Below are 27,496 nucleotides of genomic sequence, written 5' to 3'. Positions count from 1 at the left end.
GGGAGGCTGGGATTCAATCAAGGATCACACATTGCATTTAATTGTTGTGTTTGTTTAGTATTTAAGCTAGGCAATTGCCGAGCTTGTATATGTGTATTTCACAACACTGACCTTTTTTGAAGAGTTCAAGCCAGTTGTTTTGAAGAGTGTTCTTTATTTTGGATTTGTGTTTATTTACCATGATTAGATTTAGGACATACATGTTTGAATACTGCATAGGTGATGGTGTGTCCTTTTCAGTGCAAAATATTAGGGGGCACATGTTTGGATGTCAACTTTCATCATTTGGTGAAGCTGGGTTGAAAATTTGGAAGCTTATTCTGCTGTTTGGGCAAGTTGTTTATTGAAAGGGTTTTCTCAGTTGTCAAATAAGGACAATAATAATCCTGGTTTCACAAGGTTGTTGAATTGATACATGTAAGGCACTTAGAACAGTGTCTGGCACATTGTAAGTATTTGATAAATTATTATCATCACTACGTTTGCGAAAATTTATAGAGGCCTTAATATGTAAGAGGCACTGAGTAGTAACTCAATTCTTTACCTTTCCAGCTCCTGGGACAATGTATGACTTAGAGGAGACAGTCAATAAATATTTGTTGGCAAAATGACAGCTCTGAGATATATTGCTGTCAATATCCAAACATTTTATAGATGAGGAAACCCGTTCAGAGCAGTGAAGTAATTCACCTAGGGTCATGTACGTTGCAGTAAGTGGCAAGAACCAGACTTGAACCTAAGCCTGTAGGGTCTGTAAAATGGGGGTTAAGGAGGGGCACCTGGGTGTCTCGGCCAGCGGAGCATGCGACTCTTGATCTCGGGGCTTGCAAGTTCCAGCCCCGCGTTGGGTTTGGAGATTACTTAAAAATAATAAAATCTCAGAGTGCCGGGTGGCTCAGTCGGTTGCGCATCTGACTGTTGATATCTGCTCAGGTCATGATGTCAAGGTCATGAGATGGAACCCCCTCCCCCGCCCCGTTCTGGGCGTGGGGCATCCTTAGGATTCTCTCTCTCCCTCTGCCCCTCCCCACCTCCCGCGTGCACACTCTCTCTCTACAAAATAATATTAATAATAATTTTAAAAAATAAAATCTTTTAAAAAAATGGGGGGTAAGGAATCTGAATGTGTTTTGTTAACTCTCAAGGGCTGGGTAGATGTGAAGAACTGAACTGGAGCGCCCCGCACAGTGCTTTGGCAAAAACGTATGGTAGGCACTCAGTAGATGTCTGCTGAATGAATGTGAAAGCAAATGAGTCATCGAGGGAGAGATCATCTTGTTCTGGCTGGTGAGGGACCTGGAACCCATTTCTCCCCCATACTGGCCTTCCCCAGTCACTGGAAGATTTGTTCCAGCAGGGTGTGGCTTCCGGCGACCCCGCCCCCCCAAACCACGCCCCTCCCTTCAACTCCGGCTCGCTGATGGCGAGGAATTTTGGCCCACGGGCGAAGCCGTAGCCGCAGTCTCCTCGGGCGTCCGCATCCAGGAAGCCGGGAAGCCTGGTGTCCAGGATCCCGCGCGGAGGTCCACGATGTCGGAGGGCGAAACTAGACAGAGCGAAGACTCCCCGCAGGCCGGCGCGGTGACAGTCAGCGACGTCCAGGAGCTCATACGGCGCAAGGAGGAGATCGAGGCGCAGATCAAAGCCAATTATGACGTGCTGGAGAGCGTGAGTGTGGGCTCGGGGCTCCCGGGCGGCCGTGGGGGGGAGCCCAGGCCCTCCTGCCCTGGGAGGATTGGGAGGCCGGGGCGGTCTGCGTTTGAGCTCTTCGCAGTGGGTCTCTCCCTCCCTGGCAGGCCCAAAGCGCGGCAACTGCGGCCTCTGTCGGCAGCAGGCGGGAGGCAAATAACATTAGCAACTAAGAGCAATGGGTGTTGGTATTACTGCAAGCGTTTATGGAGCCCTTCCCGTGTGCCGGGCGCTGTTTTAATTGCTTTACATTGGGTAGCTCGTTTAACCCTCGCAGCAACCTTTTGAGGTGAGTTCTATTATTCCCTCCATTTTAGGGATGAGGAAACAAGAGGGGTTACTTAACTTAAACCTGACTCAGGCCGCAGGGCTAATAAATTTGTAGAGGCAGGGTGATAATCACCACCATCGTCAGTCCTTGTTGAACGTGTACCAGAAGATCTGTGCTTTGCTAACCCATTTCACGTCAGAACTTCTTAAACTTTCACGTATTTGGCAAGCCCCTGGGGATCTGTTAAAATTCAGTTTCTGACGAGGACGGGGCGCGCAGGTGCAGTTGCTGTATTTCTAGCAAATTCCCAGCAATGTTGATGCTACCGCTCGAAAGACCGAGCTTTGAGTGACAGGTAAGGCTCATTATCATCGGGAACTGAGGCCCAGGGTGAGGCAAACCCTTGTCTAGGGTCACGTAGCTAGGAAGTGGCCTAGTTCCCAGGTCCATCTGACTCCCAAACTGGTAGTTTTTCTTACGACAATTGGTGTAAAATCACAAATCAATTTGCAGAGGAAGAAGAAATTAAATGCATCCTATGTAGGGTGGATGGAATGCATTTGAGGTGATGGGAGTAAAATGGAAGCATCAAATGGAGGCCAGGGTACCATTTTACTGGGTGCTGATTATATGCCTGAAGGGTGCTCGTCTGTGTGTGTTATATCACGAAATCCACACAACCACCCTGTGAAGTTAGTATGTTACCCTGAGGCTCAGAAAGGGGAGGTCACTTGCTTAGGGTCACAAAATGAGATTCAGATCTCAGGCCTGTGGAATCCAGAACTTGTGTTTTCAAGCATTACGATAACAATTTTCCAAACTTTATTTTATACCTCAAACGGGATGCTGTATCCATAATACCTCCTGTATTGCTGTTTCCTTGGTATTTTTCTTTATGTTGATCCACTTTTTTACTTATCTTAAATGGAAATTTTATAACTCTACAGCATATGAAAAAATTGGGAATTTTTTCCCTTACATATAAGATAAAAATGCATATCAAGGTGATATAATATGTTCATTCTTTTTTACTAGCTACCATTGCTGGCTGAAAGCTTTAAGCCTGAAGCCCTGCTCTGTGATTATTTTTTTAAAAAAGGGGGAGAGCTAAAACTGTAAATCTGTTAGAATAAAAGATAGGAGTAAATTTTTGTGACCTTGGATCAGGCAAAGCCTTCTTAGATGTGATGCCAAAATCACAAGCAACGAAAGAAAAAAATAGATAAATTGGACTTCATCAGAATTTAAAACGTGTGTCTCAAAAGACACAGTCAAGAGAGGGAGAGAAGACAGTTCGCCAAATGGGAGAGGATATTTGCAGATACCTAACAAGGGGTGTAGAAAATACGAAGAACTCTTCCATATCAATCCTAAAAAAGGCAAATAACTTGATTTAAAAAATCGGCCAAAGACCTTAACAGACGGCTCACCAAAGATCTATAGATGGCAAATAAGCGTATGGAAAGACACTCCAGGTCATATGTCATCAGAGAAATGCAAGTTAACAACCACGAGGTACTACTACATAGGTGTCAGAATGGCCAGTATTCACAGTTTCAACTCCAGATGCTGTTGAGGATGTGGAGGAGCTCAATTCATTCAGTGCTGGTGGGAATGCAAAAGTAGGACAGTTTCTTTTCTTTTCTTTTCTTTTTTTAAAGATGTTTATTTATTTATCAGAGAGAGAGAGAGACAGAGGCAGGCAGAGGGAGAAGCAGGCTCCTTGCTGAGCAGGGAGCCCGATGTGGGACTCAATCCCAGGACCCTGGGATCATGACCTGAGCCGAAGGCAGACGCTTAACTGACTGAGCCACCCAGGCGCCCCCAAAAGTAGGACAGTTTCTGACAAAGCCAAACACTCTCTTACCATACATTCCAGCAGTTGGGTTCCATGGTATTTACCCAAAGGAGTTGAAAAATGTGTCCACACAAAAACCTCCATGACGTTCATAGCAGCTTTTTTCATAGTTGCCAGAACTTGAAGCCACCAAGATGTCTTTGAGTTGGTGAGTAGGTAAATAAGTTGTAGTACCTCTAAACAATAGAACATTATTCAGTGCTAAAAATAAATGAGATGTCGGCAGGGTTGGTTTCTTCTGGGGGCTCTGAGGGAGAATCCGTTCCATGCCTCCGTCCTAGTTTCTGGTGGCTGCTGGCCATCCTTGGCTTGCAGTTGGATAACTCCAGTCTCTGCCCCTGGTCACTCCATCTTCTCTGTGTCTCGGATCTCCCTCTCTCCTCTGCAAGGATACCTGTCATTGGATTGAGAGCCCACCCTTAATCCAAGATGATCTCATCTCGAGAGCCTTAATTACATCTTCAAAGATCCTTTTTTTCCAAACAAGGTCACCTTGATAGATTCTGGAGGGTTAGGACTTGGGACACATCTTTTGGGGGCCACTATTCACCCCACTGTGAATGTGCCTAGCACTCTGCTAAGCACTCTACACAGGTCAACTCATTAATTCTCACGGCAGGTGCGAAGGGAGGCGAGTACCATTATTCCCATTTTATAATTGAGGAAGCTGAGGCTTGGAGAGGGGAAGGTCTTAACCAAGGGTACCCATGTTGTACATGGCAGAACTGAGATTCAAATCAGTCTAACCGACTGGAAACTCTCTGCCCTCCATTACAGGATGCATTTCATTGCCTTTGTGCACCCTGCTCTGACTTACATAGGAAAAGACTTTAAAATGTTAAATGTATTGTTTTGAATAGGGAATATGCGTCCATGGTCAAAATTCAAAAAGTCTACAAAAGGATAGAAAATGAAAAGTCCCTCTTCCTTCCCTGTCCCCTAGGCCACCCAGTTCCTTTCCCCAGAGGCAATTGATATCAGTGAGTCCTTCAAGGGATGAAAACCTCTTTGAAATCCCTTTGGTCCCTTTTTACTTTCTGAAAGAACCAAAGTCCTGCCACAGCTGGATGCTCTTTGGGGTTTTCACTCCCCTCCAGCTTCCAAGGCCACCAGCCAGGTATCAGCGGCTGTAGGAAGGAGGGTTTGGAGGAGTCCAGAAGGCTGGCCTTGGGGAGGAAGCTCAAAAGAGTCTTTAGTTTCTGCACTGTTCCAACTTCAAAAGAGGAGAACGGATTCATTCGTTACTTGTGTTATTAAAAGTCAATAAAAAAAAATAGTGCCCCCCTCTGAGGGTGGTTGTGGGAGTGTTTGGGGAAAGTATGTGGCCTGTGCTGTGTGATTGATATGTGGCAGCTTTCATTCCTGTCGCCTTGATGATGGCTGCAAAGGGGAAAAGGTCTTGAGGACTTCGTACCTGTGAAATCTTTTTTTTTTTTTAAGATTTTATTTATTTATTTGACAGAGAGACACAGCGAGAGAGGGAACACAAGCAGGGGGAGTGGGAGAGGGAGAAGCAGGCCTCCCGCGGAGCAGGGAGCCCGATGCGGGGCTCGATCCCAGGACCCTGGGATCATGACCTGAGCCGAAGGCAGACGCTTAACGACTGAGCCACCCAGGCGCCCCGTACCTGTGAAATCTTAAGCATGTTTCTTCCCTCCAGCAAAAAGGTGTGGGGATGAACGAGCCGCTGGTGGACTGCGAGGGCTACCCCCGGTCAGACGTGGACCTGTACCAAGTTCGAACTGCAAGGCACAACATCGTCTGTGAGTGGTGTGCGCGTGCGCAGCCGATCTCCCAGCTTGCAGCAAGGGAGGCTGAGGCACATACGTGAAATCTCACTATTCCGTATTCTCTGCTTTCCTCTCTTCCACCTTGATGGGATTAGCTCACTCTTCTCTTCCAGGGACTGAGAACTGAGGAAATGGGGTGGCCTCTAGGGTTCGAAATTTGTGGTTTCATTGTTCATTTTGTTTTTAAGGACTTCACTGTGGAAACTTTTCTGAAATGACGCTAGAAACCCAGGTCACAAATGGCTTACAATCCTAATCAGATCAGTTATGTGTTAGGAAGTACATTCACCTGGTAAGGATAGTGACCTGACTGCGGCCACTCACACAGGAGTGTTCTGCCCCTCAGTATAGCCATGTGGAGGTCACCAGTGTGGGGCCAGCCGTCAGATCCCAGGCTCTGCCATCCTTAGGACATGTCGTCCATCTTTAGGGTCACCATGTCCATGTGCCAAGCAGGAAGGAAGGCAAGGAAGAAGGTAGGAAGGGCAACAGATCCTTTGCCAGCCAGGACCCTCCCTTGAAGGATCTGTCCTGCAGGTCCACCTCTGCCTTGTTGCACTGATTTCTGTTTTCCCCTCCTTGGCCCCTCTGCCTGCAAGACACGTGGGGAATGTACCCCGTGGTGGGCCTGTCACTGTCCTAAATAAAGTCATTTCTTTGTTTATAGTTGAGGAGCAAGTTGAGAGTAGCGGTTGGGGAGTATATTAGTTTTCTGTTTCTGTTGTAACAAATACCCACAGACTTAGTGACTGCAAATGTCCCAGATTTATTGTCTTAAAATAATCAGATACCTAAATCAGTGTCGCTGGGCTAAGATCAAAGTGTTGGCAGGGCTATGTTCCTTCTGGAGGCTCTAGGGAAGAGCCTGTTTCTTTATCTTTTCCCAGCTTCTGGAGGTGCCTGTGTCCCATGGCTCAGAGCCCCTCCCGTCTCCAAAGCCGCCATCTGCACCTCCCAACCTCTGGTCCCCCATCCCACCTCTTTCACTCTCTGCCTCCCGCTTTCACTTATGAAGACCCTTGTGATCACGCTGGGCCCCCCATCTGGGTAATCCAGGATGATCTCCCCACATAGTATCCTGAACTTAACCACATCTGTAAAGCCCCCTTTGCCTTGGAAAGTAACATACGGGCAGGTTCTGGGGACTAGCACAAGAACATGTTTGGGGCCGTTATTCACCCCTGCCACAGGTGGGCAACTGGCAGCCTTTCCCCACAAAGTCCTATTAGGGGAATTTATCGTGCACATCTTTCACTTAATGACCTCTGGCTTATGGGTCTGAATCTTGATTCCATCCACAGCCTGTTTTGGTATAAGGCTGAGCTTCTCACTGGAGGCACAAGTAACCATAGGCGTGAGATACCTCTTGAGCTGCCAAGCGTCCCTCGAAGCTGCCATGTAATCATAGAACAGCATCTTCAAACATCACTTTTCCTTGTAGGTTTTGGGAAAAGAAGCATACCGTTTTTATATTGAAACAAGTGGAAGATACAGAGTAGGGAAAAACCATGTTAAGACTGGAGGGAAATTTGGGGCTTTTGGCAAAACCCTCAGACTCCCGAGGGATGTGGCCTGCTTTCCTTGGCATTTAGGATACTGAGGGAAATTGGAGAAGCAGAGCCTACCATGTGAGAGAGGGCACTGACTTATTTTTTTACAGATGGTTACCCTGATGTTCCAACACCATTTATTAAATAGCCTAGTCTTTCTCCATTAATTTGAAATGCTTGCAGTATGACACAGGAAATTTTCAGATGTATTTAGGTATCTTAGTTTTTTGCATTGTTCCGTTGATATATCTCTTTGCTAATACCTCACTTAAAAAATTTTTTTTAAGATTTTATTTATTTATTTGAGAGAGAGAGAGAGAACACAAGCCAGGAGAGGAGCAGGGGGAGAGGGAGAAGCAGGCTCCCCATTGAGCAGGGAGCCCGATGGCGGGGCTCGATCCCAGGACCCCAGGATCATGACCTGAGCCGAAGGCAGATGCTTAACTGACTGAGCCACCCAGGCGTCCCTGTCTTTTTTTTTTTTTTTTAAGTTTATTTATTTATTTTTTTAGTAATCTGTACACCCAGCAGAGAGCTTTAACTCACAACCCTGAGATCAAGAGTTGCATGCTCTTCTGACTGAGCCAGCCAGGCGCCCCAATACCACACTATCTTAATGACTTTATTATATTTAAGAATTTGGTTGAGCAATTCTTTTTTTTTTTTTTTAAGATTTTATCTATTTATTTGAGAGAGAGTGTGAGCAAGAGAGAGAGCATGAGCAGGGGGAGGGGGCAGAAGGAGAGGGAGAAGCGGACTCCCCACTGAGCTGGGAGAGTGACATGAGATTCGATCCCAGGACCCTGGGATCATGACCCGAACTGAAGGCAGACGCTTAACTGACCGAGCCACCCAGGCATCTGTGAGCAATTCTTACTGATCTTCTTTTGAAAAACTATTCTCAGAAGTTTTTTTTTTTGTTTTTTTTTAAGTAAATACACTCAGCATGGGGCTTGAACTCACTACCCCAGAGATCAAGAGTTGCATGCTTTTCTAACAGAGCCAGCCAGGCACCCCAGTTCTCCACATTTTGAATTAGCCATCAGTACTGAAAAAGAGGATTTTACCCCAAATTTCTCATCTCTAGCTTTTCTGCTGTTATTTCTCCCAGACCAAACATCACCTGCCATGTATTAGTGGACTTAGGCATCATTTTTCTTTCCAGGGGCGTTAGGAGAAAAGTGAAGTCCTTACACCCAGCTCACGTCACTCATTTGCATGGCCACCACACTTGCCCCGTGTATGCATTTGAGGCTGTGGATTCAGTGGGGCGATTTCTTGCTTCTCCTCACCTTTCAAGTCTCTGTTGAAACAGTGCTGCCTTTGGAAGGCTTCCCTGATCTCCTAGACTGGCAAGGTTGGGTCCTGGCTGGCTCGCCCTCAGCAACAGTCATCAGATGTTACAGTAATGACTTGTTCCTGAGCAGCTTTCCTTGCTGGACTGTGAGTGTCATGATGGTGGCCCTCTGTTGGTCACAGGTTTGTCCTCAGCCTCTAGTCCAATGTCTGGCCGGGAATAAGTGCTTGGTAACCATTCAGTGAGTGGATGTGGGAGTCTGGTGTCCTCAGCCGTTCTCCTCGTCCCCTGATGTGGCGTTCTCCTCCCAGGCTTGCAGAATGATCACCAGGCCATCATGAAGCAGGTGGAAAAGGCCCTGCACCAGCTGCATGCTCGCGACAAGGAGAAGCAGGCCCGGGACATGGCTGAGGCCCACAGAGAGGCCATGAGCCGCAACCAGGGCCAGAGGGAGGGCCTCAGCCCCCCTCAGGCCTTCGCCAAAGTGAACGGCATCAGCCCTGGCTCCCCCGCCAGTATCGCGGTAAGCCAGAACCCCACCACCAAAATCCATCCCCAGAGGGTGCTGTGGGTCATGTAGCCTCGGGGTTGGTGGGACGGACCATGGGCAGACAGACCCATTGTCTCTCCATGCTGCAGCTGGACTCCACCCACTTACTTAGCAAGCACTGGCTGAGCCCTGGGGGCCCAGCCCTGTGCCGGGGCCAGGGTTTTGGAGAGGAGTCAGCCCCTGCTGCTCGCTAACCTGGTCAGGGAGGGGCCCTGAGACACAAGGTAGAAGGTGATAATTATTCCGAGAGAGGGAAAGAGGATCTCTTGGGCTTATTTCAGCCGGGCACTAAGTAGTAGACATGAGAAGGACAACAGTAGCTGCCATTTACTGAGTCCTTGCTTTGCACCAGCTGTCTGCCAAGCGAGTTCTAGATCTTACCTGGCATATTTTTAAAAGTTTAAAACAGCTTTATTGAGGAACTGTTCACACACCATAAAATTTACCCATTTGAACTATACAATTCCGTGGCTTTTAGTGTATTCACAGAGCTGTTCATCCATCACTGCAAGCAGTTTTAGAACATTTTCATTATTCTGAAAAGAAACCCTAAACCGATTAGCCATCCCCCCCAATCCCATCCCCCCCCCATCCCCTTGCAACCACCAGTCTGCTTTCTGTCTATGAATTTGCCTATTTTGGATACTTCATATAAATGAAATCATATATGACCCTTTATGACTGGCTTTTCCCACTTAGTATCATGTGTTCAGGGTTCATCTGTGATAGAACGTGTGTCTCTATTTGTTTCTTTTTTTATGGCCGGGTAATATTCTTTTGTGTGGATATGTCCCATCGATTTTATCCATTCATCAGTTCATGAACATTTGGTTTCTGTCTTTCGGCTATTATGAATAATGTGACCCTGAACATCATGTTCAAGTTTTTATGTGGCTATGTAGTTAATACTTAATCCCACAGCCACCTTCTGGGGTAGGCACTGATCTTAACCCCATTTTACCCATGAACAAAGCCTCTAAGACCTGAAGTAACTGGTGCCAGGACATGTAGCTCCTCAGCTATGGAACTGGGTCCTGAACCCAGGTCCTGCCGGAAGTCTCTAATGATCACAAATGGTAAGTTATACGTGAGCTTCGTTTGACTTGCTACTCTATGCACAGCATGTAGCACAGGGCTGTAGTTGGCCCACGATAAATATTTGTTGAAAGAATGAATGAATCATGATCTGTGTTCTTAGAATGAAAGGATCACACTAGTCCTTGGTCAGCCTTGTGCCTGTGGCTGTTTGTCTGGGGACCTCTAGGGCAAACCTGCCTAAATTCTGACCCCTGAACAATATAGGCCCAGATTAGCCTGCCTCTTCTCGCCCCTCACCCCAGAAGACAGCATTTGGCTTTTCCCCCACTTTCTTTACGGCCTGTACCACCACCAGCTTTTATCAGACATTGGGCAGATCTGCCCCCCTTTTACTAGATCTGTCCTAGAAGGAATCCCCAGGAGGAGGTGGCCCAATTACCCACCGCCACCGCCCTCCATGTGAGGTAGCTAAATCCCTGACCTCTTTGCTTTGTGCCTGCCTCTCTTCCCGGCAGAAAACAAGCTCTTGGCCTGGACGTTCAGTTGGGCATGGAAGGGTAAAAAACACCAGAAGCACATTTAACCTCTACCCTGGTTTTCTATTTTCTCTTCTCTCTTTAGGGTCTGCAAGTGGATGACGAGATTTTGGAGTTTGGTTCTGTGAACACCCAAAACTTCCAGTCTCTGCATAACATTGGCAGTGTGGTGCAGCACAGTGAGGGGGTGAGTTGGAGGTCACATCTAGTCAGTAACCCTAGAATTGCCCGGGGCCAGGAATTGTCACTGGGGTCTTTGCTGCCTTCACAGAGCTGTTGCTCAGGCACAGGGCCTTTGCACTTGCTGTTCTCTCTGCCTGGAAAGCTTTTTCTCCCTTATGTCCGTCCCTTATCTTGTACAAATGACACCTGGGTGGGCCTTTGTAGCTACCCTATTATAACTATATAAATACTCCTTCCCTGCTTCCTATCCTGCTTTCATTCAACAGTATTTCTTGAAGATCTTTGCATTTTCACATACCTTGCTCTTTTGTTCTGCTGCATAGCACTCCACTGTAGGAACGGACCCCAGTTTGTCCATCCCCTGCCTTATCAGGGGACGTTTTGGTTATTTTTGGTTTTATACTAGCATGAATGGTCGTATATTCTTGTTTAAGTACTACTTCTTGATGTAAATACCAGAAAGTAGAATTATAGGCTCTCAGTGGATTATACACACTTATAGTAGGTAATCCAAAACAGTGTCACTAATTTATACCCCGACCAACAGTATGTGAGTGTATCGTATCATCCATAGTACTCTGTATTGCTGATCTTTTAACAGTTTTGCTAAAACAGCATCTTATTTTAGTTTGTATTTTCCTGATTACCAGTGAGGTTGAGTATCTTTATTTTATATGGGCATTAACGTTCATATTTTCATTTCTGTGAATTGTCTGTTTATATTTTTTCCCATTGGGTTGTCTTTTTTTTTTTTAAAGGTTTTATTTATTTATTCGACAGAGAGAGCGAGAGAGTACAAGCAGGGGGAGCAGTAGAGGGAGAGGAAGAAGCAGGTCTCCCGCCGAGCAGGGAGCCTGACGTGGGGCTGGATCCCAGGATCCTGCGATCAGGACCTGAGCCGAGGGCAGACGCTTAACCATCTGAGCCACCCAGGCAGCCCCCCCCATTGGGTTGTCTTTTAAAAAAAATTGATTTGTAGGAATTTTTTAACATACTCCAGATACGAAACCTTTGCCTGTTTTCATGCTATATATGTTTCTCCTGATTAGCTCCTTGTCTTTTTTTCTTTTTTTTTTAAGATTTTATTTATTTATTTGACAGAGAGAGTGAGAGAGCACAAGCAGGGGGAACAGTAGAGGGAGAGGGAGAAGCAGGCTCCCCGCCAAGCAGGGAGCCCGATGCGGGGCTCGATCCCAGGACCCTGAGATCAGGACCTGAGCCGAAGGCAGACGCTTAACCATCTGAGCCACCCAGGCGCCCTTGCTCCTTGTCTTTTAACTTAGTTTATGGTGACTGATTACTTGGAAGGTTTTTTTTTTTTTTTAAGTTACTTAGATAACGATTTTGTTAAATTTGTTAATATTACAAGGTCTTCCCTGCCAAAACCGTACCTGAGAATTTAAGGAAATACGGGACAGTACATGGTAGCAAAGCACAGTTCAAGCAGGAATACGTTAGAAGTGATTCATGTGCAGTTTGACAGTTTCAGTCCTTGAAAATATAATAAGGGTTGGGATTCAAAATTGGCTGCAGTCTTCCAGTTTCTGGAATAGTACTCCTTTATTTTATTTATTTATTTATTTATTTATTTAAGATTTTGTTTATTTATTTGAGAGAGAGAGAATGAGAGATCGAGAGCACATGAGAGGGGAGAGGGTCAGAGGGCGAAGCAGACTCCCTGCCGAACAGGGAGCCCAATGCGGGACTTGATCCAGGGACTCCAGGATCATGACCTGAGCCAAAGGCAGTCGCTTAACCAGCTGAGCCACCCAGGCGCCCGAGAATAGTTCTCCTTTAAATAGCATTTCCACCTGATCACCTCAGCTCATGGCTCAGTAATGTAACTTTAACAAAAGTTATCTTGGCAAAGATCCACACTTTGCAGGAGAAATGTGGGACTCAAAGTCTACAGAAATTATCTACGGAAGTTTTTCATTCCCAAATGAAATGTTCGGTTTAACCCACAGTTCTTGGTTTGTCTTGTGCCCGCTCAGCTGCTTGGGTGTGCTGCTCATCCACGTGTAACTCATCTGAAGGCAGGCACTGGGCCGAAACACAGTTGGCTGGTGCCCGTGCCCCAGCCAGAGAGGTCAGGCCTTCATTTCTGCACCGACACCTCCAGCAAATCTGTACTTGCATGGAAGTTCAAAATTCTGATTTTGACAAATTCATCAGTTTTTTGCTTTATGGCTTTTGTATTTTGTGTCTGCTCAAAGAAGTTCTTCTCATACTTTTATTGATTTGTTTTTAGTTTTTCTTTAATCCATCTGGAATTGATCTATTATTATTATTTATTATTATTTATTTATTTTTAGAGAGAGAGAGAGAGGCAGGGGGAGGGGCACAGGGAGAGAGAGAATCTTTGGCAGGCTCCACGCCCAGCGTGGAGCCCAACATGGGGCTCAGTCTCATAACCCTGAGATCATAACTTGAGCCAAGATCAAGAGTCGGCTGCTTAACTGACTGAGCCAGCCAGGTGCCCCAATCTTCTATTATTTTTTTATAGTGGTTTTGAGGTGTAATTCACATACCATACAGTTCCCCCATTTAAAGTGCATATCTCAGGGCACTTGGCTGGCTCAGTTGGTGAGTGCCTTTTGATCTTGGGGTTGTGAATTTGAGCTCCACATGGGGTGTAGAGATTACTTAAAAAAATAAAATCTTTAAAAAAAAAAAACCCTTCAGGGGCACCTGGGTGGCTCAGTCGTTAAGCATCTGCCTTCGGCTCAGGTCATGATCTCAGCTCCACATCGGGCTCCTTGCTCAGTGGGAAGCCTGCTTCTCCCTCTCCCACTTCCCCTGCTTGTGTTCCTGCTCTCACTGTGTCTCTCTCTGCCAAATAAATAAATAAAATCTTTTAAAAAAACAAAACCCTGCATAGCTCAGTGGTTTTTAGTATATTCATAGAACTGTGCATCCATCACCACAATCAGTTTTAGAACATTTTCACACCTCGAAAATCAACTCCATACCCATTACCGGTCACTCCCATCCCCCTACCCACCAACCCCTAAAGCACTAAACTTTTTGTCTCTATGGATCTGCTTATTCTGGACATTTCATATAAATGGGATCGTATAATACATGATATTTTATGATTAACTTCCTTTTTTTAGCATCACGTTTTCAAGGTTCATCCATGTTGTAGCAGGTTTCAGTACTTCATTCCTTTCTGTGGCTGAGTCCTATCCTATTGTATGGATATACATTACTTACCCATTTTATTTATCCATTCGTCAGTTGATGAGTATTGGGTTTGGTTCCACTTCTTGGCTATTGTGAATAATACTTCTGTGAACATTCATGTATAAGATATTGTGTGGACATTTGTTGTATATACAGCAACTTAGTATATACCTCATCTGAAATTAATTTTGTGAATGGTGTGAGGTAGGGTACCAAACTTCTTTTTCCCCAGATGGACAGTAGTTGTCCCAATACCATTAGTGAATAGTTAATACTTTACCCACTCATTTCTGTTGCCACCTGTTATATGTCAAATTCCTATAAGTGGAATTCTTTTTTTTTTTTTTTTAAAGATTTTATTTATTTATTTGACAGAGCGAGAGAGAGAGAGCACAAGCAGGGGGAGTGGGAGAGGGAGAAGCAGGCTCTCCACTGAGCAGAGAACCCGATGTGGTGCTCGATCCCAGGACCCTGGGATCATGACCTGAGCTGAAGGCAGACACCTAACGACTGAACCACTCAGGTGCCCCTATAAGTGGGATTCTTATTCTTTATTATCCATTGGTCTGTTTGATCTGAACCTTTCTGGGGTTCCCTGGAACAAATCCATTTGTTCTTTATCAGCTGCTGCTGCTTCTTTTTTAAGATTTTATTTATTTATTTGAGAGAGAGAGAGCATGAGTGGGGGAGGGGGACAGAGGGAGAGGAGAAGCAGGCTCCCTGCTGAGTGTGGACCCTGATGCGGGGCTTGACCCAGGACCCTGCGACCATGACCTGAGCCAAAGGCAGATGCTTAATGACAGCCACCCAGGCGCCCCTATCAGCTTCTTTCTAACCTATTGCCATAAAGGGTGTATTAGTTGTTTATTGTTGAGTAAAAAAGTCATTGTAAACTTAGCAGCTTAAATTTATTATCTCTCACAGTTTCTGAGGGTTGGACATCCAGGAGTGTTTTAGCTGGGTGTTTCTGGCTTATGGTCTCATGAGGTTGTAGTCAAGATGTTGGCAGCAGCTGCGGTCATCTGAAGGCTTGACTGAGGTTAGAAAATCTGTTTCCAAGATGCCTCACTCACATGGCTGATGGCACATCAGTTCCTTGTTGCTCTGGCCTCTCCGTAGTGCTGCTGGGAGTGTCCTCACAACATGGCTGCTTCCCCCAGAGTGAGCCGTCCAAGCGAGAGCAGAGAGGAGGCCACGGAGCCACCTTTGACCCAGTCTCTGAACACGCACATTTTCATTTCCACATCATTCTGTTCATTAGAAGGGGCTCACCAAGTCCAGTCCACACTCAAAGGTAGGGGAATTAGCCTTTACCTCTTGAAGGAATATCAAAGAATTTATGGGCATTTTCTAGAACCCACCACGCAGGGTTTCTGTTTTCTCTACTTGCTCAGTTACCACTTGTCCAGTTTCTGTTGGCTTTTCATTTTGGTGCCTTCTCTCATCTTTGCAGTCTCTTTCCATGTGATTTATTTGTCCTGTGGTATTGTTCCTTTGTTACCCCTTGGCTGTCCTGTCATTGTGTTAGTGAGGGTTCTAGATGTAGGTTTGTTCTGTTATGTTTACCCAGAGTATCTCTTGCTTTTTCACTCCTTTTCCCCAGGCTTTCCTAGTGTTATGGTTTTCTCACGTGTCTTGCACACCTTACTGCACACACTTCTAAACTTTGCAGTTGCCTGGGCTCATTGTTACTGGTTTATTTTGTAAATATGTCTCTTGTTCTGGAAGAGGTAATACATACACATGTTTAAGACCAAATCAAAGAACATGTAATGAAAAATCTGTCTCTCCTCCAGAGGTAGCCACTTTGCAGCTGTGTGTCCTTCTGGGGTCGGTCTGTTCATATACCAGCATGTAGAGCTATTGGCTATTTTTATTAAGGTGTAATTTACCTACAGCAAAATTCACCCCTTACAGTGTTTGATACTGGGAATTTTGACACATGTACATAGTCTGGTAACTGCCACTGTAATGAAGATACAGAGCAATTCTGTCATCCTCCCCAAAATGGCCTCATATCCTTTTGTGGTTAACCCCTCCCCCAGCCCTCACCCCACACAGCCACCAATCTGTGCTCCATCCCTACAGTTTTACCTTTTCAAGAATGTCCTATAAATGGAACTGCACAGTATGGATGGCCTTTTAAATCTGGCTTCTTGCACTTCTGAGATTCTTCCACATTGTTGTGTGTGTCTGTTGTTCGCTCCTTTTTACTGCTCAGTAGCGCTCCACTGCGTAGATGAATGCCAGATGGTTTACCCATTTACCAGTGAGGGGCATTTAGGTTGTTTCCAGTTTTTGGTGATTAGCAATAACAGCTACTGATTTTTAGTCTGTCTTTTCTAGTTAAATATATTCTTAAGCTCTTCATAGATCTGTGAATCCTTTTTTTTCTTATTGAGGTGTAATCGACATATAACATTATGTTAGTTACGAGTGTACAGCATAATGATTCAGTATTTTTATATGTTACAAAATGATCATCACGATAAGTCTAGTTAACAGCCATCACCGTAGTTAGTTTTTTTTCTTGTGATGAGAACTTTTAAAAAGGTTTACTCTCTTAGCAACTTTCAAATAGGCAATACAATATTATTATGAACTATCATGCACAGCATGGTGACTATAGTTAATAACACTATGAATCCTTTTTTACAGAAGTAGTCACTGAACATTTTTAAGCAATAGCACCTTTTCTCAAATGAAATTTCTTGGGGAATTCCAATATATCAAACAGATAAAAGCTAAGCTGCTGGGGTGGGGAGTCCTCACCCCCTCAGGGCCCTGGATCCTCCTGGAACCAGAGTCCAACTTGAGAATCAAGGGTCAGCTTTGTGACTTTAGAAAAATGATACAAAAAACCCCACCACATTCTGTTGTTAGGTATTTAGGTAGTTTCCAATTTTATGGAAACCTGGAAATTAATACTCTTTTTTTTTTTTTTTTTAAGATTTTGTTTATTTGACAGAGAAAGAGACAGGGAACATGAGCAGGGGGGTGGGAGAGGGAGAAGCAGACTTCCCACTGAGCAGGGAGCCTGATGCGGGGTTCGATCCCAGGACCCTGAGATCATGACCTGAGTCAAAGGCAGACACTTTAACGACTGAGCCACCCAGGCGCCCCTGGAAATGAATACTCTTGTAGACAAATCTCTCTTTCTTTTGGTGTCTTCCCAAAGCTCAGTTTCTGCATCAAATGCATGCAGTTTCAAAGGAAAAAAGAAAATCTTAAATTAAAAAAGAGTCATCTTTATTATAAACAACACATGTCGTATTGAGCTGTGGAAAGGAATGGAGTCCTGACATGCTATAACATGGATGAACCTTGAAAGGATTTGTGCTAAGTAAAAGAAGCCAGACACAAAGGGCTGCGTATTTTAGAATTCTGTTGATGTGAAGTGTCCAGAACAGGCAGATCCGCAGAGACAGGAAGCATGTTGGTGGTTGGTCGCCCCGAGCTGAGTGGAGGCTGGAATGGGGACTGACTGCTAATGGGTGCAGGGGTCCTTTTGGGTGATGAAAATGTTCTTCAATCAGGTAGTAGTCATGTTTGTACAAATGTCTGAATATAAAACCCACTGAATTGTATACTTTAAAATGGGTTTATTGTATATGAATTATATCGCAAATAAATAAAAATAATATATTTTTAGTGTAAATCATCAGGTAGGGCAAACGTTTTGGAAGAAAGTCCTGGGTCTGTCCCTTCTAAGTCCCTTCCGTGCTCTGTTTGAGTGCTGGACTAGAGCAGGAACAACACAGATGAACAGAAGGCCCTTGCCTCGGGAACACTTTGGTGGGGAAGACAAACATTAGTCAAACATAATTATACAACCTCATGAGTGTCATGAAGGGAAAGTTCCAGAAGGCTAGGAGAGCAATGATGGGGTTAGGATAACCTTCCTGAGGACATGACCTGTGAGTGTTAGAAGCTGATCAAGGTCTGGGGTTGCCTGGCTACCTCAGTCGGTGGAGCATGCAACTCTTGATCTTGGGGTTGTGTTGGAGATTACTTAAAGAAGATAAAATCTTAAAAAAAAGTTGATCAAGGCCGGAGACTGGCAGGGAGATGGCAAGAGGAGCCTTCCAGCAGGGTCATGTCCCTGAGGGCCAGAGAAGACGGTTGGAGCCCAGAGCAAGGAGGAAGGGAGTAGGGAGGGATGAGGTGGAATTGGGAAGTTGGCAGGGGCCAGACTTCATGAGGCCTTGTGGTCCTATCAAGGTTTCGTTCTTTTTTCATGAGGAGCAGTAGAGAGCCATGCACACTTCCAAACTGAGGGTAACAAATGTAAGCAGCTTTGTGTCTTGGAAAGATTTCTCCAGATGCTAGGTAGAGAGCTGATTGGAGGGCTGACAGTTTTAGCAGCCTGGTCAAGGGGTGATGGTGACTTTGGTGAATGGGCTGGAGGTGGAAGGAAGTGGGTAAATTAGAGAGACCTTTAGGATGTAAGTATATGGGCTTTAATATGATGCCCAGCCCATGTCAAGGGTGACCTCTGTGTTTCTAGCTTGTAGCTAAACATCATATCTTGTCTAGATTTCTAGAACCAGAAGCACATCAATGTATCTCTCACACATTTCCTAAGTGTGGATGAATATGTCTATAGTGATTGCTTTTTGAAAAAGAAGACAGGGAAAAAAAAAAGAAAGAAAAAGAAGACAGGGGCACCTGGGTGGCTCAGTTGTTAAGCATCTGCCTTCGGCTCAGGTCTTGATCCCAGGGTCCTGGGATCGAGCCCCACATCGGGCTCCCTGCTCGGTGGGGGAGCCTGCTTCTCCCTCTCCCACTCCCCCTGCTTGTGTTCCCTCTCTCGTTGTGTCTCTCTCTCTCTGTCAAATAAATAAATAAATAAAACCTTTAAAAAGAAAGATCTGCCATAATTTTATTTATTTTTATTTTTTAAAAGATTTTATTTATTTATTTGACAGAGACACAGTGAGAAAGGGAACACAAGCAGGGGGAGTGGGAGAGGGAGAAGCAGGCTTCCCGCGGAGGAGGGAGCCCGATGTGGGGCTCGATCCCAGGACCCTGGGATCATGACCTGAGCTGAAGGCAGATGCTTAATGACTGAGCCACCCAGGCACCCTGCCATAATTTTAAAAATTGTGGCAAATGGGGCGCCTGGGTGGCTCAGATGGTTAAGCGTCTGCCTTCGGCTCAGGTCTTGATCCCAGGGTCCTGGGATCGAGCCCCACATCGGGCTCCCTGGTCAACGGGGAGTCTGCTTCTCCCTCTGTCTCTCCCTCTGCTCATGCTCTCTGTCTCTCTGTATCTGTCTCAAATGAATAAATAAAATCTTTAAAAAAAATTGTGACAAAATATACATAAGATAAAAGGTAAACACTTTAACCATTTCCAAGTGTGTAATTCTTTGGCATTGTTCTGCAGCCATCTCCTCCATCCATCCATAGAACTTTTTCAGCTTTTCAAACTGAAACTCTGTACCTGTTAAACACTAACTTTCCATTCTCCTCTCCCCAAACCTCTGGTGACCACTAATCTGCTTTCTGTCTCTATGAATTTGCTCTCAGTGGAATTTGCACCTATCAGTGGAATCAGACACTATTTCTCCTTCTGTGGCTGGTGGATTTCACTTAGCATAATGTCCATGGTCCATTCATATTGTGTGTGTCCGAATTTCCTTCCTCTTTAAGGCTGAATAATATTCCGTTGGGTGAATAGACCACGTTTTGTTTATCCATTCGTCCATTGATGGACACTTGGTTGGCTTCCATCTTTTGACTGTTATGAATAATGCTGCTATGAATGGGGGTATACAAATACCTATTCGAGGCCCTGCTTTCAATTCTTGGGGTATATACCAAGAGGTTTAATTGCAGGATTATGTGGGGGCTTCTGGGTAGTGCAGTCGGTTAGGCATCTGACTCTTGGTTTTGGCTCAGGTTTTGATCCTCGGGGTCATGAGATCAGGCCCCTCTTGGGGCTCCACGCACAGAGCGGTGTCGCCTTGGGACTCCCTCTGCCCTTCTCCCTGCACGCTCTCTCTCTCTCAAATAAATAAATCTTTGAAAAAAAGTTGCAGGATTATGTGGTAAGTCTTTTATCAGTTTTTTGAGGAACAGCCATACTATTTTCCACAGCGGCTGGCCATTTTTCATTCCCCCCAGCAGTGCACAAGGGCTCCAGTTTCTCCACATCCTCGCCAACTCTTGTCATTTCTGTTTTTGGATAGTAGCCGACCTAGTGGATGTGTAGTGATACCTCATTGTGGTTTTGATTTGTATTTCTTTAATGATTAGTGATGTGGAGCATCTTTTCATGTGCCTTTGGCCGTTTATTTCTCCTTTTTGGAGAAATATCTACTTGTGTTTTTTGCTTATTTTTTAATTGGGTTGTTTGCTATTGTGAGTTGTAGGAGTTCTTTACATATTCTGGATATTAATCCCTTTTCAGATATATGATTTGCCAATATTTTCTCCCATTCTGTGAGTTATTTTTCACTCTTTTTTTTTTTTTAAAGATTTTATTTATTTATTTGAGAGAGCGAGAATGAGAGAGAGAGAGAGAGCACATGAGGGGGGGAGGGTCAGAGGGAGAAGCAGACTCCCTGCTGAGGAGCAGGGAGCCCGCTGTGGGACTCGATCCCGGGACTCCACGATCATGACCTGAGCCGAAGGCAGTCGCTTAACCAACTGAGCCACCCAGGCGCCCTTCACTCTGTTGATATACTCTGTTGATAGTGTCCTTTGGTGCACAACGTTCTAGATTTTGATGCACTTGTAATTTGTAAGTTGCCTTCATATGTATTCTATTTTAATTTTTTATATCAAAGTAATACATACACATGGTAAAAACAAATTAATGGTACAGAAAGTTATAAAAGTAGGGGTGCCTGGGTGCTCAGTTTGTTAAACATCTGCCTTCAGCTCACGTCATGATCCCTGGGTCCTGGAATTGGACCTGGAGTCTGAGCAGGGGACCTGGAGTCTGAGCAGGGGGTACGCTTCTCCCTTTCCCTCTGCCATTCCCCCTGCTTGTGCTCTCTCACTTGCTGTCTCTCAAATAAATAAAATCTTTAAAGAAAAAAGAAAAAAAAAGATACAAAAGTAAATGTCATCTTCTTTCACTCCAAACTCCTAGTGCTTCTCCCTGCAAGTAACCATTGTTAACAGTTTTTTTGTATATCTTCCAGAAAGCTTTTATCATGAAGCAATATATATATGCCCTTTTAGAAGGTATATTCAGGGGTGCCTGGCTCGCTCCGTTGGTAGAGCATGCAACTCTTGATCTCAGAGTGGAGAGTTCCAGCCCCACATTGGGCATGGAGCCTACTTAAAAAAGAATTTAAAAAAGAAATAAAAAATAAAAAACAGACAAACACAAAAACGTATATTCAGATGGGTTCATACTTTGCTCGTTTTGTTTTTACTAAAACTGCTTCATTCACTATGCTATATTTGAATAATACCTTATCGAGGGATATTTTGGGTGTTTTCAGGTTTTGAATTTATAAACAGTCCTAGAAAGAACACTTTGTTCATATATCATCTTGTAGTTCTGCAAAATGTATCTCATGTGTGCCTTTTTAAAGATTTTTTTTTTTTTGGTGGAGAGACGTGTTTGTCCAGGAAGACGCTACCAGTTTGTGGCCCATCGGCTGCCCCAAGAGTGTCACATCCCCCACACTCTTGACAACTGCAGGACTATGCTTAATATAAGCATCCTTACCACTCTGTTGTGCAAAAGTCAGTATCTTGGATTTTAATCTGAATCTCTTTGAATACTAAACAGGTTGACTATAAAATGAGCTTATTTTCCTTTCAGAAACCCCTGAATGTGACAGTGATCCGCAGAGGGGAGAAACACCAGCTTAGACTTGTCCCGACCCGCTGGGCAGGAAAAGGACTGCTGGGGTAAAGTATCATTTCTGCTCGCTGACAACGCCCTGTCAGTTGTTGCTTGAGTGTGTGTCAGCCCTAAAGCTCTGGGGAGGAAGGGAGGGGGCCACTGGGAATGAGGGTGTTCCCCAGATCACCTGTAGAAACTCCTGATAAGCACCTGCGGCAGGAATGAGATTGCAGGTATGGAGGCAGAGGGAGCCCTGGTCACTCTGGTTCTTTCAATAACTGGGCATTTGCTTTAAAAGAATTAAAGAATGCAGGTGAAACACTCAGAGGGCTCACTTTCTGGTCTTCTGAATGGAGCCACCAAACTTATGTTGTTCCTTTTCTTTTTTTCTAACAGCTGCAACATTATTCCTTTGCAAAGATGATTGTCCCTGGGGAACAGTAATAGGAAAACATCTTCCCTTGTCCTGGACGTGGGTCTGGTGGGAATTTTTTCCTTCTCTTCTCTCCCTGAAGCTTAAGGATCTGGAAGAGGCTGGAAACCTGAACTTCTGGGTGAAGGAAATGCTGTGGCCTCCCAGTGTAATCTCTTGGGATTAAGGCATTGTTAACTTGATTTGTGCTTGGCATCTTTTGCAAATTAGACCATGGCCCTAAATGGGAGTCCTCTGGATTGTGGGCCAGTGGGCGGGAGTTATTCTGGTAGGTGCTGATAGGACTTTCTTCTTTTAGGATTTTTTTCCCCCAAATAAACACAGGTTTCAGTGCTGATATGACCATGTTATCACCCCAACTGGATTTTTTAAAAAATTTTTTATTTAAATTAAATTTAGTTAACATGTAGTGCCAACTGAATTTCTTATCAACTTCTCAAACCAAAGCTTAGACAGGAATTAGAACATTCTTATAGAAAGTTGGACAGGGGTGCCTAGCTTGCTCAGTCAGTGGAGCATACAACTCTTGATTTCGAGTTGTAGGTTCAAGCCCCATGTTGGGTGTAGAGCTTATTAAAAAAAAAAAAATTGGACAGAACAAACATGAAACTTTAGTGAATGGCGTTTGCACCATCTGCATTTGCATTGTGGCATTGCTGCTCTGGATATAGAAATTATATCCTCTGGGGCCACAACTGCTCCCTTGAAGAACAGGGAAAACCAGGAAGCTCCCTGTGCAGCTACCCGCGCAGCTAAATGCAGTGTCCGCTTCCTCTTCTGTCAACCACCAGAGGGCAGCAAGCTCCGTTCGTTTCTGGAATAAAAAGCCTTGCAAATTACCTTCTAAATTGATTTTTTATAATTGAACCTCCTCATCATTCCCTCAGATCAACAGAAGTTTGTAAACTGCCAGGGTGTGCTTGATCGCTGATGGGAACCAGCAGTGTGTGCAGATCTGACTTCTTGAAAATGCTGATTCCTTCTTCCTTTTATTTTCCCTTTCACATGGCAACATGGGTTTCAGTGGTTCTTAGTGACCCTGTGTTTTACTTTCTCTCTTCACCTTATCCCAGTGTTTATTTCCCCATTTCTTGCGTACCACTTTGTGTCTCAGAGGTGGTGTGGCCCATTCTGCTGAGGCATGCCTGGGTTCCTTGGGAATGGATTTGCTTGGGTTGGATACAGAAACCAGCTTGCCCTGACAGGAGTCAACACTGGGGCGTGCTTTTCCAGCCATGGATTCTCATGCTCAGCTGGAAAACCTTCCTGTTGAGTGTGTTCCCCAAAAGTTAACATCCACATGCACCACCCCCTTGTGGCCACAGACATGCAGTGCTTACCAGCATTTGCTGTTTAAATTGTGTGTGTTCTGATTCCAAGTGTTTTCCAATCTCTTTTTATAAGCCCTAGACTATAATAAACACAGCTTGTACCATCCAGTTTGTTCCTTTTTTTTTTTTTTTTTGAGATGTATGCTTATTAATCCGCCGGCGTTGGGGCTTGGGGGTGGGGTGGGGGCGGGGAGAATCCTTGACATTCTCCTAAAATGAGAGCAGCAGTGTTCCGCGTCAGTGCCTTTGGCTGGCTTCCTGCAGGTCTCCTTTTAGAAACCTCAGGATGGTGTGTGAGATCGTAGCTGAGAGTCATTTTGAAATGATCCTAATAGGTTGAACCAAGCTGGTTTTGCAGACACATTTTGTGGTAAGAACAGCAAGATAACGTAGCCTACGTAGTGTGTCATCCCAGCCAGCTAAAATACTGCGCCCAACATGTAGTGCCTTTGAGAAAGTGCTGCGTCTCAGAGACCAGCAAATTTAGTTTGCTTTTGGCAAAGAGAATTTTACCAAACAGCTCGTACTTCGCGTCGTCAGGCCTTCAGAAAGTCAGAACTGCAGGTAGCCACCGCTGCGGCTTCTCGGGCTTCGGCGGCGCCTTGGGAAGAAGTCGGGGGAGGGAGCTGAAGAAAGTGTCGTCGGGACGAGGAAGGCTAATTTGGCCGCGGGGGCCGCAGCCGCGCCTCTCCCCGGGGACCGCCAGGGGCTGTGCCGGCCCTCCCGCTTTACGGCCGGTCGCCGTGGCGGCGGTTACCTTGGGGACGGGGCTTGGGTGGCAACCGTAGCTAGGGAGCGCGTGCAGGAGAAAGCGGCGGCCGCTGGAGGCTGCGGAGGTGACAGAGGGGTCCAGGCGGCGGGCGGGCCGGGCCTTTGAGGCCGTCGGAAGGCGAGCTCTGTGGGGCGGGGGCGGGGGCCCTGGTGCCCCGCGGGGTGGGGGGCGCTCGCCCCACCTGGGCGGGGGCCCGGGGCGGCCTCAGAGAGACCGGAGCTGGAGGAAGGAGCCGCGCCTGGGCGTTGTTCCCCCGCCCCACAGCCCCCCCCACTTTTCTCCCCTCCCCTGGACTCCCCCCCCCCCCCCCCACCGCCCTGCGTCAAGATGCGCGGGCAAAGTTTGCAGTCCGAGCAGGCCCCGCGCTCAGGGCCCCGGGCTTGAGATCGTAGCGATGTTTTTTCAGCTGAGGAACCGAGCGTTGGAGAGGTCGGCCTCTTTCTAGCGGTGTGATCTGAGTAAGTCACTTCAACTCCCAGAGCCTCAAACTCAAGTTTGTCGGAAGAAATAAATGAGACTATGTTAGAAGGCTGTTAAACTTTGTAAACGATGGCTGCCTTTCTCAAGCCCTCTGCGGCAGCTGCGTTGAGCATTTTACGTGTCATCTCAACCCCAGAATTTATCATTTTTATTCTGCCTGTGAGCGAATTTGGACTCTGAAGGGTACAGTGACTTGCCCAAGGTCACAGAGCAAGTGAGTGGTGGAACCAGGATTCAGTGCTAGGAGAGGCCAACTGCAAAGCCCTTGCTTTTAACCACTAAGCCGCTGCTTCTGCCCTTATTTACATTATTAGAATTGTTGTTAATGCCTGGGTTGTCATTTTGCTGCCTGTGGGAATATGAATATATATAAAGTGAGTTACAATGCTCTAAAGTTATTCCTAGAAAGATGAGAGGCCCCGGCATCAATAGGCTTTAGATTTGGGACAGGCTTTCCCAGAAGTATGAGATTCTTTTCATTCCTGTGGAAAGGAACCAGAGCTGGTGGTATTGCATACTTCATCGATAGGTTAGTGCACCAGGAAATTAAAATGGGAAACAGAGGGAACTGCTGATTGTTATGGTCAAAATTTCTCTAAAGGAAACTTCACAAAGAAGAATGTCAGATGCAGGGGAGTCTCCACTAGAAGAAGCAGAAGAAGATGAAGAAACAGAACTGGAAGAAGAGTATAACCAATATTATAGAGAGGTGGAAAGTATGCAACAGGAATTAAAGGAAGATGACATATTAGTACGGAAAGAGCCTCAGCAGGAGGAGGAGGAAGAGGAAGGAGAGGAAGGAGTGGAGGAGAAAGGGGGGGAGGGGGAGGAACAAGGGGAAGGGGGGGAGGAGGGGAAGGAAGGGGGGGAGGGGGAGGCCGTCAGAGAAGAAACAGAGGAAAAGCCTGGAGCAGCACAGGAGGAGGGGGCTGCAAGACAGGAAGAAACCACAGTGAAGCCTCCAGAAGTCACCAAGTCCATGACCAGTTCGAAGAGACTTATATTGACTGATTCCCAGTCAGTCATGTCAGGAACTTCCCTCGTAAGTAGTAATTTTAAGTCATTCATTCATTCATGCATTCATTCATTCAGAATCATTGCATGCTTACCATATGCCAGGCTATGGGGATAATACAAATAAAATACAATCCATTCACTTAAGGAGCTCTTAAGGAGCTCTAGGGTGCGTAGGGAGGCAGACTGATACCTGAACACCATAAAACAATATGCTAAGTGCAGTGATTGAGAGATGCATGGGAGATATTTAAAAAAACAAAAAACAAGGACTTAGCCCAGCTAGGAGGATGGTCAAGGAAAGCTTCCTGGAGGAGGTGTGCAGTGGAGCTGACATAAAGAGCTCCTAGGGGTTAGTTAGAGTGTGCTTGTCTAAGAACAGAGTCCGCGTGATCATAGTAATGTAGGCTCTCCTCCTGAAGGAGGACTCAGCTGTGGTCCAAGGAGAAGTGACTCTGTGACTCGTCCATCCTTGGAGACAACCAGTGCCACTTAGAAGAATGGTTTTGCTGTGTGGTTCTGCTAGTAGACCAAGAATATACCTGGCACACCCATGATTCATGCTATTTAAGTACAAAATGTCCCAGGCTCCCTTTTATTTTTTTTTAATCATTGTTATTTTTTAAGATTTTATTTATTTATTTGACAGAGAGAGTGAGTGAGAGAGAGCACAAGCAGAGGGAGTGGGAGAGGAAGAAGTGGGCTCCCCACTGAGGAGGGAGTCCAATGTGGGGCTCCATCCCAGGATCCCAGGATCATGACCTGAGCCAAAGGCAGATGCTTAACCAACTGAGCCACCCAGGTGCTCCCCAGACTCCTTTTTAAAACACTTCATAGTTTCAATGTGAGGCAAACACTAGGCTGGCTGAATAGGAACAGAAAGGAAAGTAAAGGAGGGAATGAAGCAGCTACACACTGTATTTGGAATTGCAATCTTCTTTTATTTCTTTTTTAAGAGAACCCTTAGCGAGTCAAAGCATGCATTAGAATCAGAGCATTCGGAAACAAATGAGCTTTTAAGAGACTTGAGCTCAGAACTAAGATTTCTTGATTTGGATCAAACCCGTTCTGAGGAACAAGATATTAGTTTCCCTGAAACACAGTCCTCAAGCGAGCTCAGGGAGAAAATCGACCAGATGCTCCAAGATGAATTGGGACAAGAAAGGAGAGAAGAGAAAAGATTATCATCCTTAAGTGACGAACAAGAGAAAGAATTCCAGTCCAAAGCAGAGATCCCGGAGAAATCACTGGTGTCTACCAGCGAGGACATTTTGTTTCAAAAGGATGACAGTGCCAACGTGTATCCTTTGGTAAGTGTAACATGCTTTTTAATTTCCTCTAGTGCTTCGAGAGCATTGTGAAATAAGGGAATTTTATGCATATGGGAAAAAAATACCACCAGAAAGATCCCTTTTGAACTAATAATAGACTCGTGTGTTTTAAAGTTCAGTTCAGCACTCTGGGCTGACATGTGTGACAGGGACGCTGCATCTGGGTCCAGTAGTGTTGCTCCACAGGCAGGACATTCCGGACGTGGTTTGTCTGTTGCATAGGGTGCTGTTTCTTGTGGGAGACTCAAGCTCCATCTCCCCCTCTCTTCCCCTTCTCTCTCACTTTCTCCTCTTCCTTCTTCTCCATCCCTTTCCCCTTTCGCTCCTCTCCTCACCTCTTCTGCCTCAGCTGGCTTGATACCTCTTTACAAGCTCCTA

The 27,496-nt window shown here is 45.5% G+C and overlaps 2 protein-coding genes across 7 annotated transcripts in view; both read left to right on the top strand.

The window, feature by feature from the left end:
* The first annotated feature begins 1,401 nt into the window (after positions 1–1,401).
* Positions 1,402–23,628, top strand: PSMD9 (proteasome 26S subunit, non-ATPase 9). Its single transcript, XM_027577044.2, has 6 exons — positions 1,402–1,668; positions 5,479–5,581; positions 8,767–8,978; positions 10,665–10,766; positions 21,734–21,822; positions 22,154–23,628. Exons 1-6 carry the CDS (start codon positions 1,531–1,533, stop codon positions 22,179–22,181), a joined length of 672 nt encoding a protein of 223 aa, XP_027432845.2. The 5' UTR covers positions 1,402–1,530; the 3' UTR covers positions 22,182–23,628.
* Positions 23,629–24,293: 665 nt separating this feature from the next.
* The window catches only part of CFAP251 (cilia and flagella associated protein 251), a 66,275-nt gene continuing 63,072 nt past the window's right edge, over positions 24,294–27,496 (top strand). For 2 of the 6 annotated variants that reach the window (XM_035724094.1, XM_035724090.1), the window contains exons 1-2: positions 25,011–25,815; positions 26,744–27,097. In XM_035724094.1, the coding sequence (XP_035579987.1) occupies positions 25,354–25,815; positions 26,744–27,097 (816 nt within the window). In that variant the 5' untranslated portion in view covers positions 25,011–25,353. The other 4 variants (XM_035724091.1, XM_035724092.1, XM_035724093.1 and 1 more) reach the window with 4 other exon arrangements.

This window comes from Zalophus californianus, chromosome 14, assembly GCF_009762305.2.
Source record: "Zalophus californianus isolate mZalCal1 chromosome 14, mZalCal1.pri.v2, whole genome shotgun sequence".
In the NCBI taxonomy this organism is placed as follows: Eukaryota; Metazoa; Chordata; class Mammalia; order Carnivora; family Otariidae; genus Zalophus; species Zalophus californianus.
This window is presented reverse-complemented; position numbering and strand designations above follow the sequence as displayed.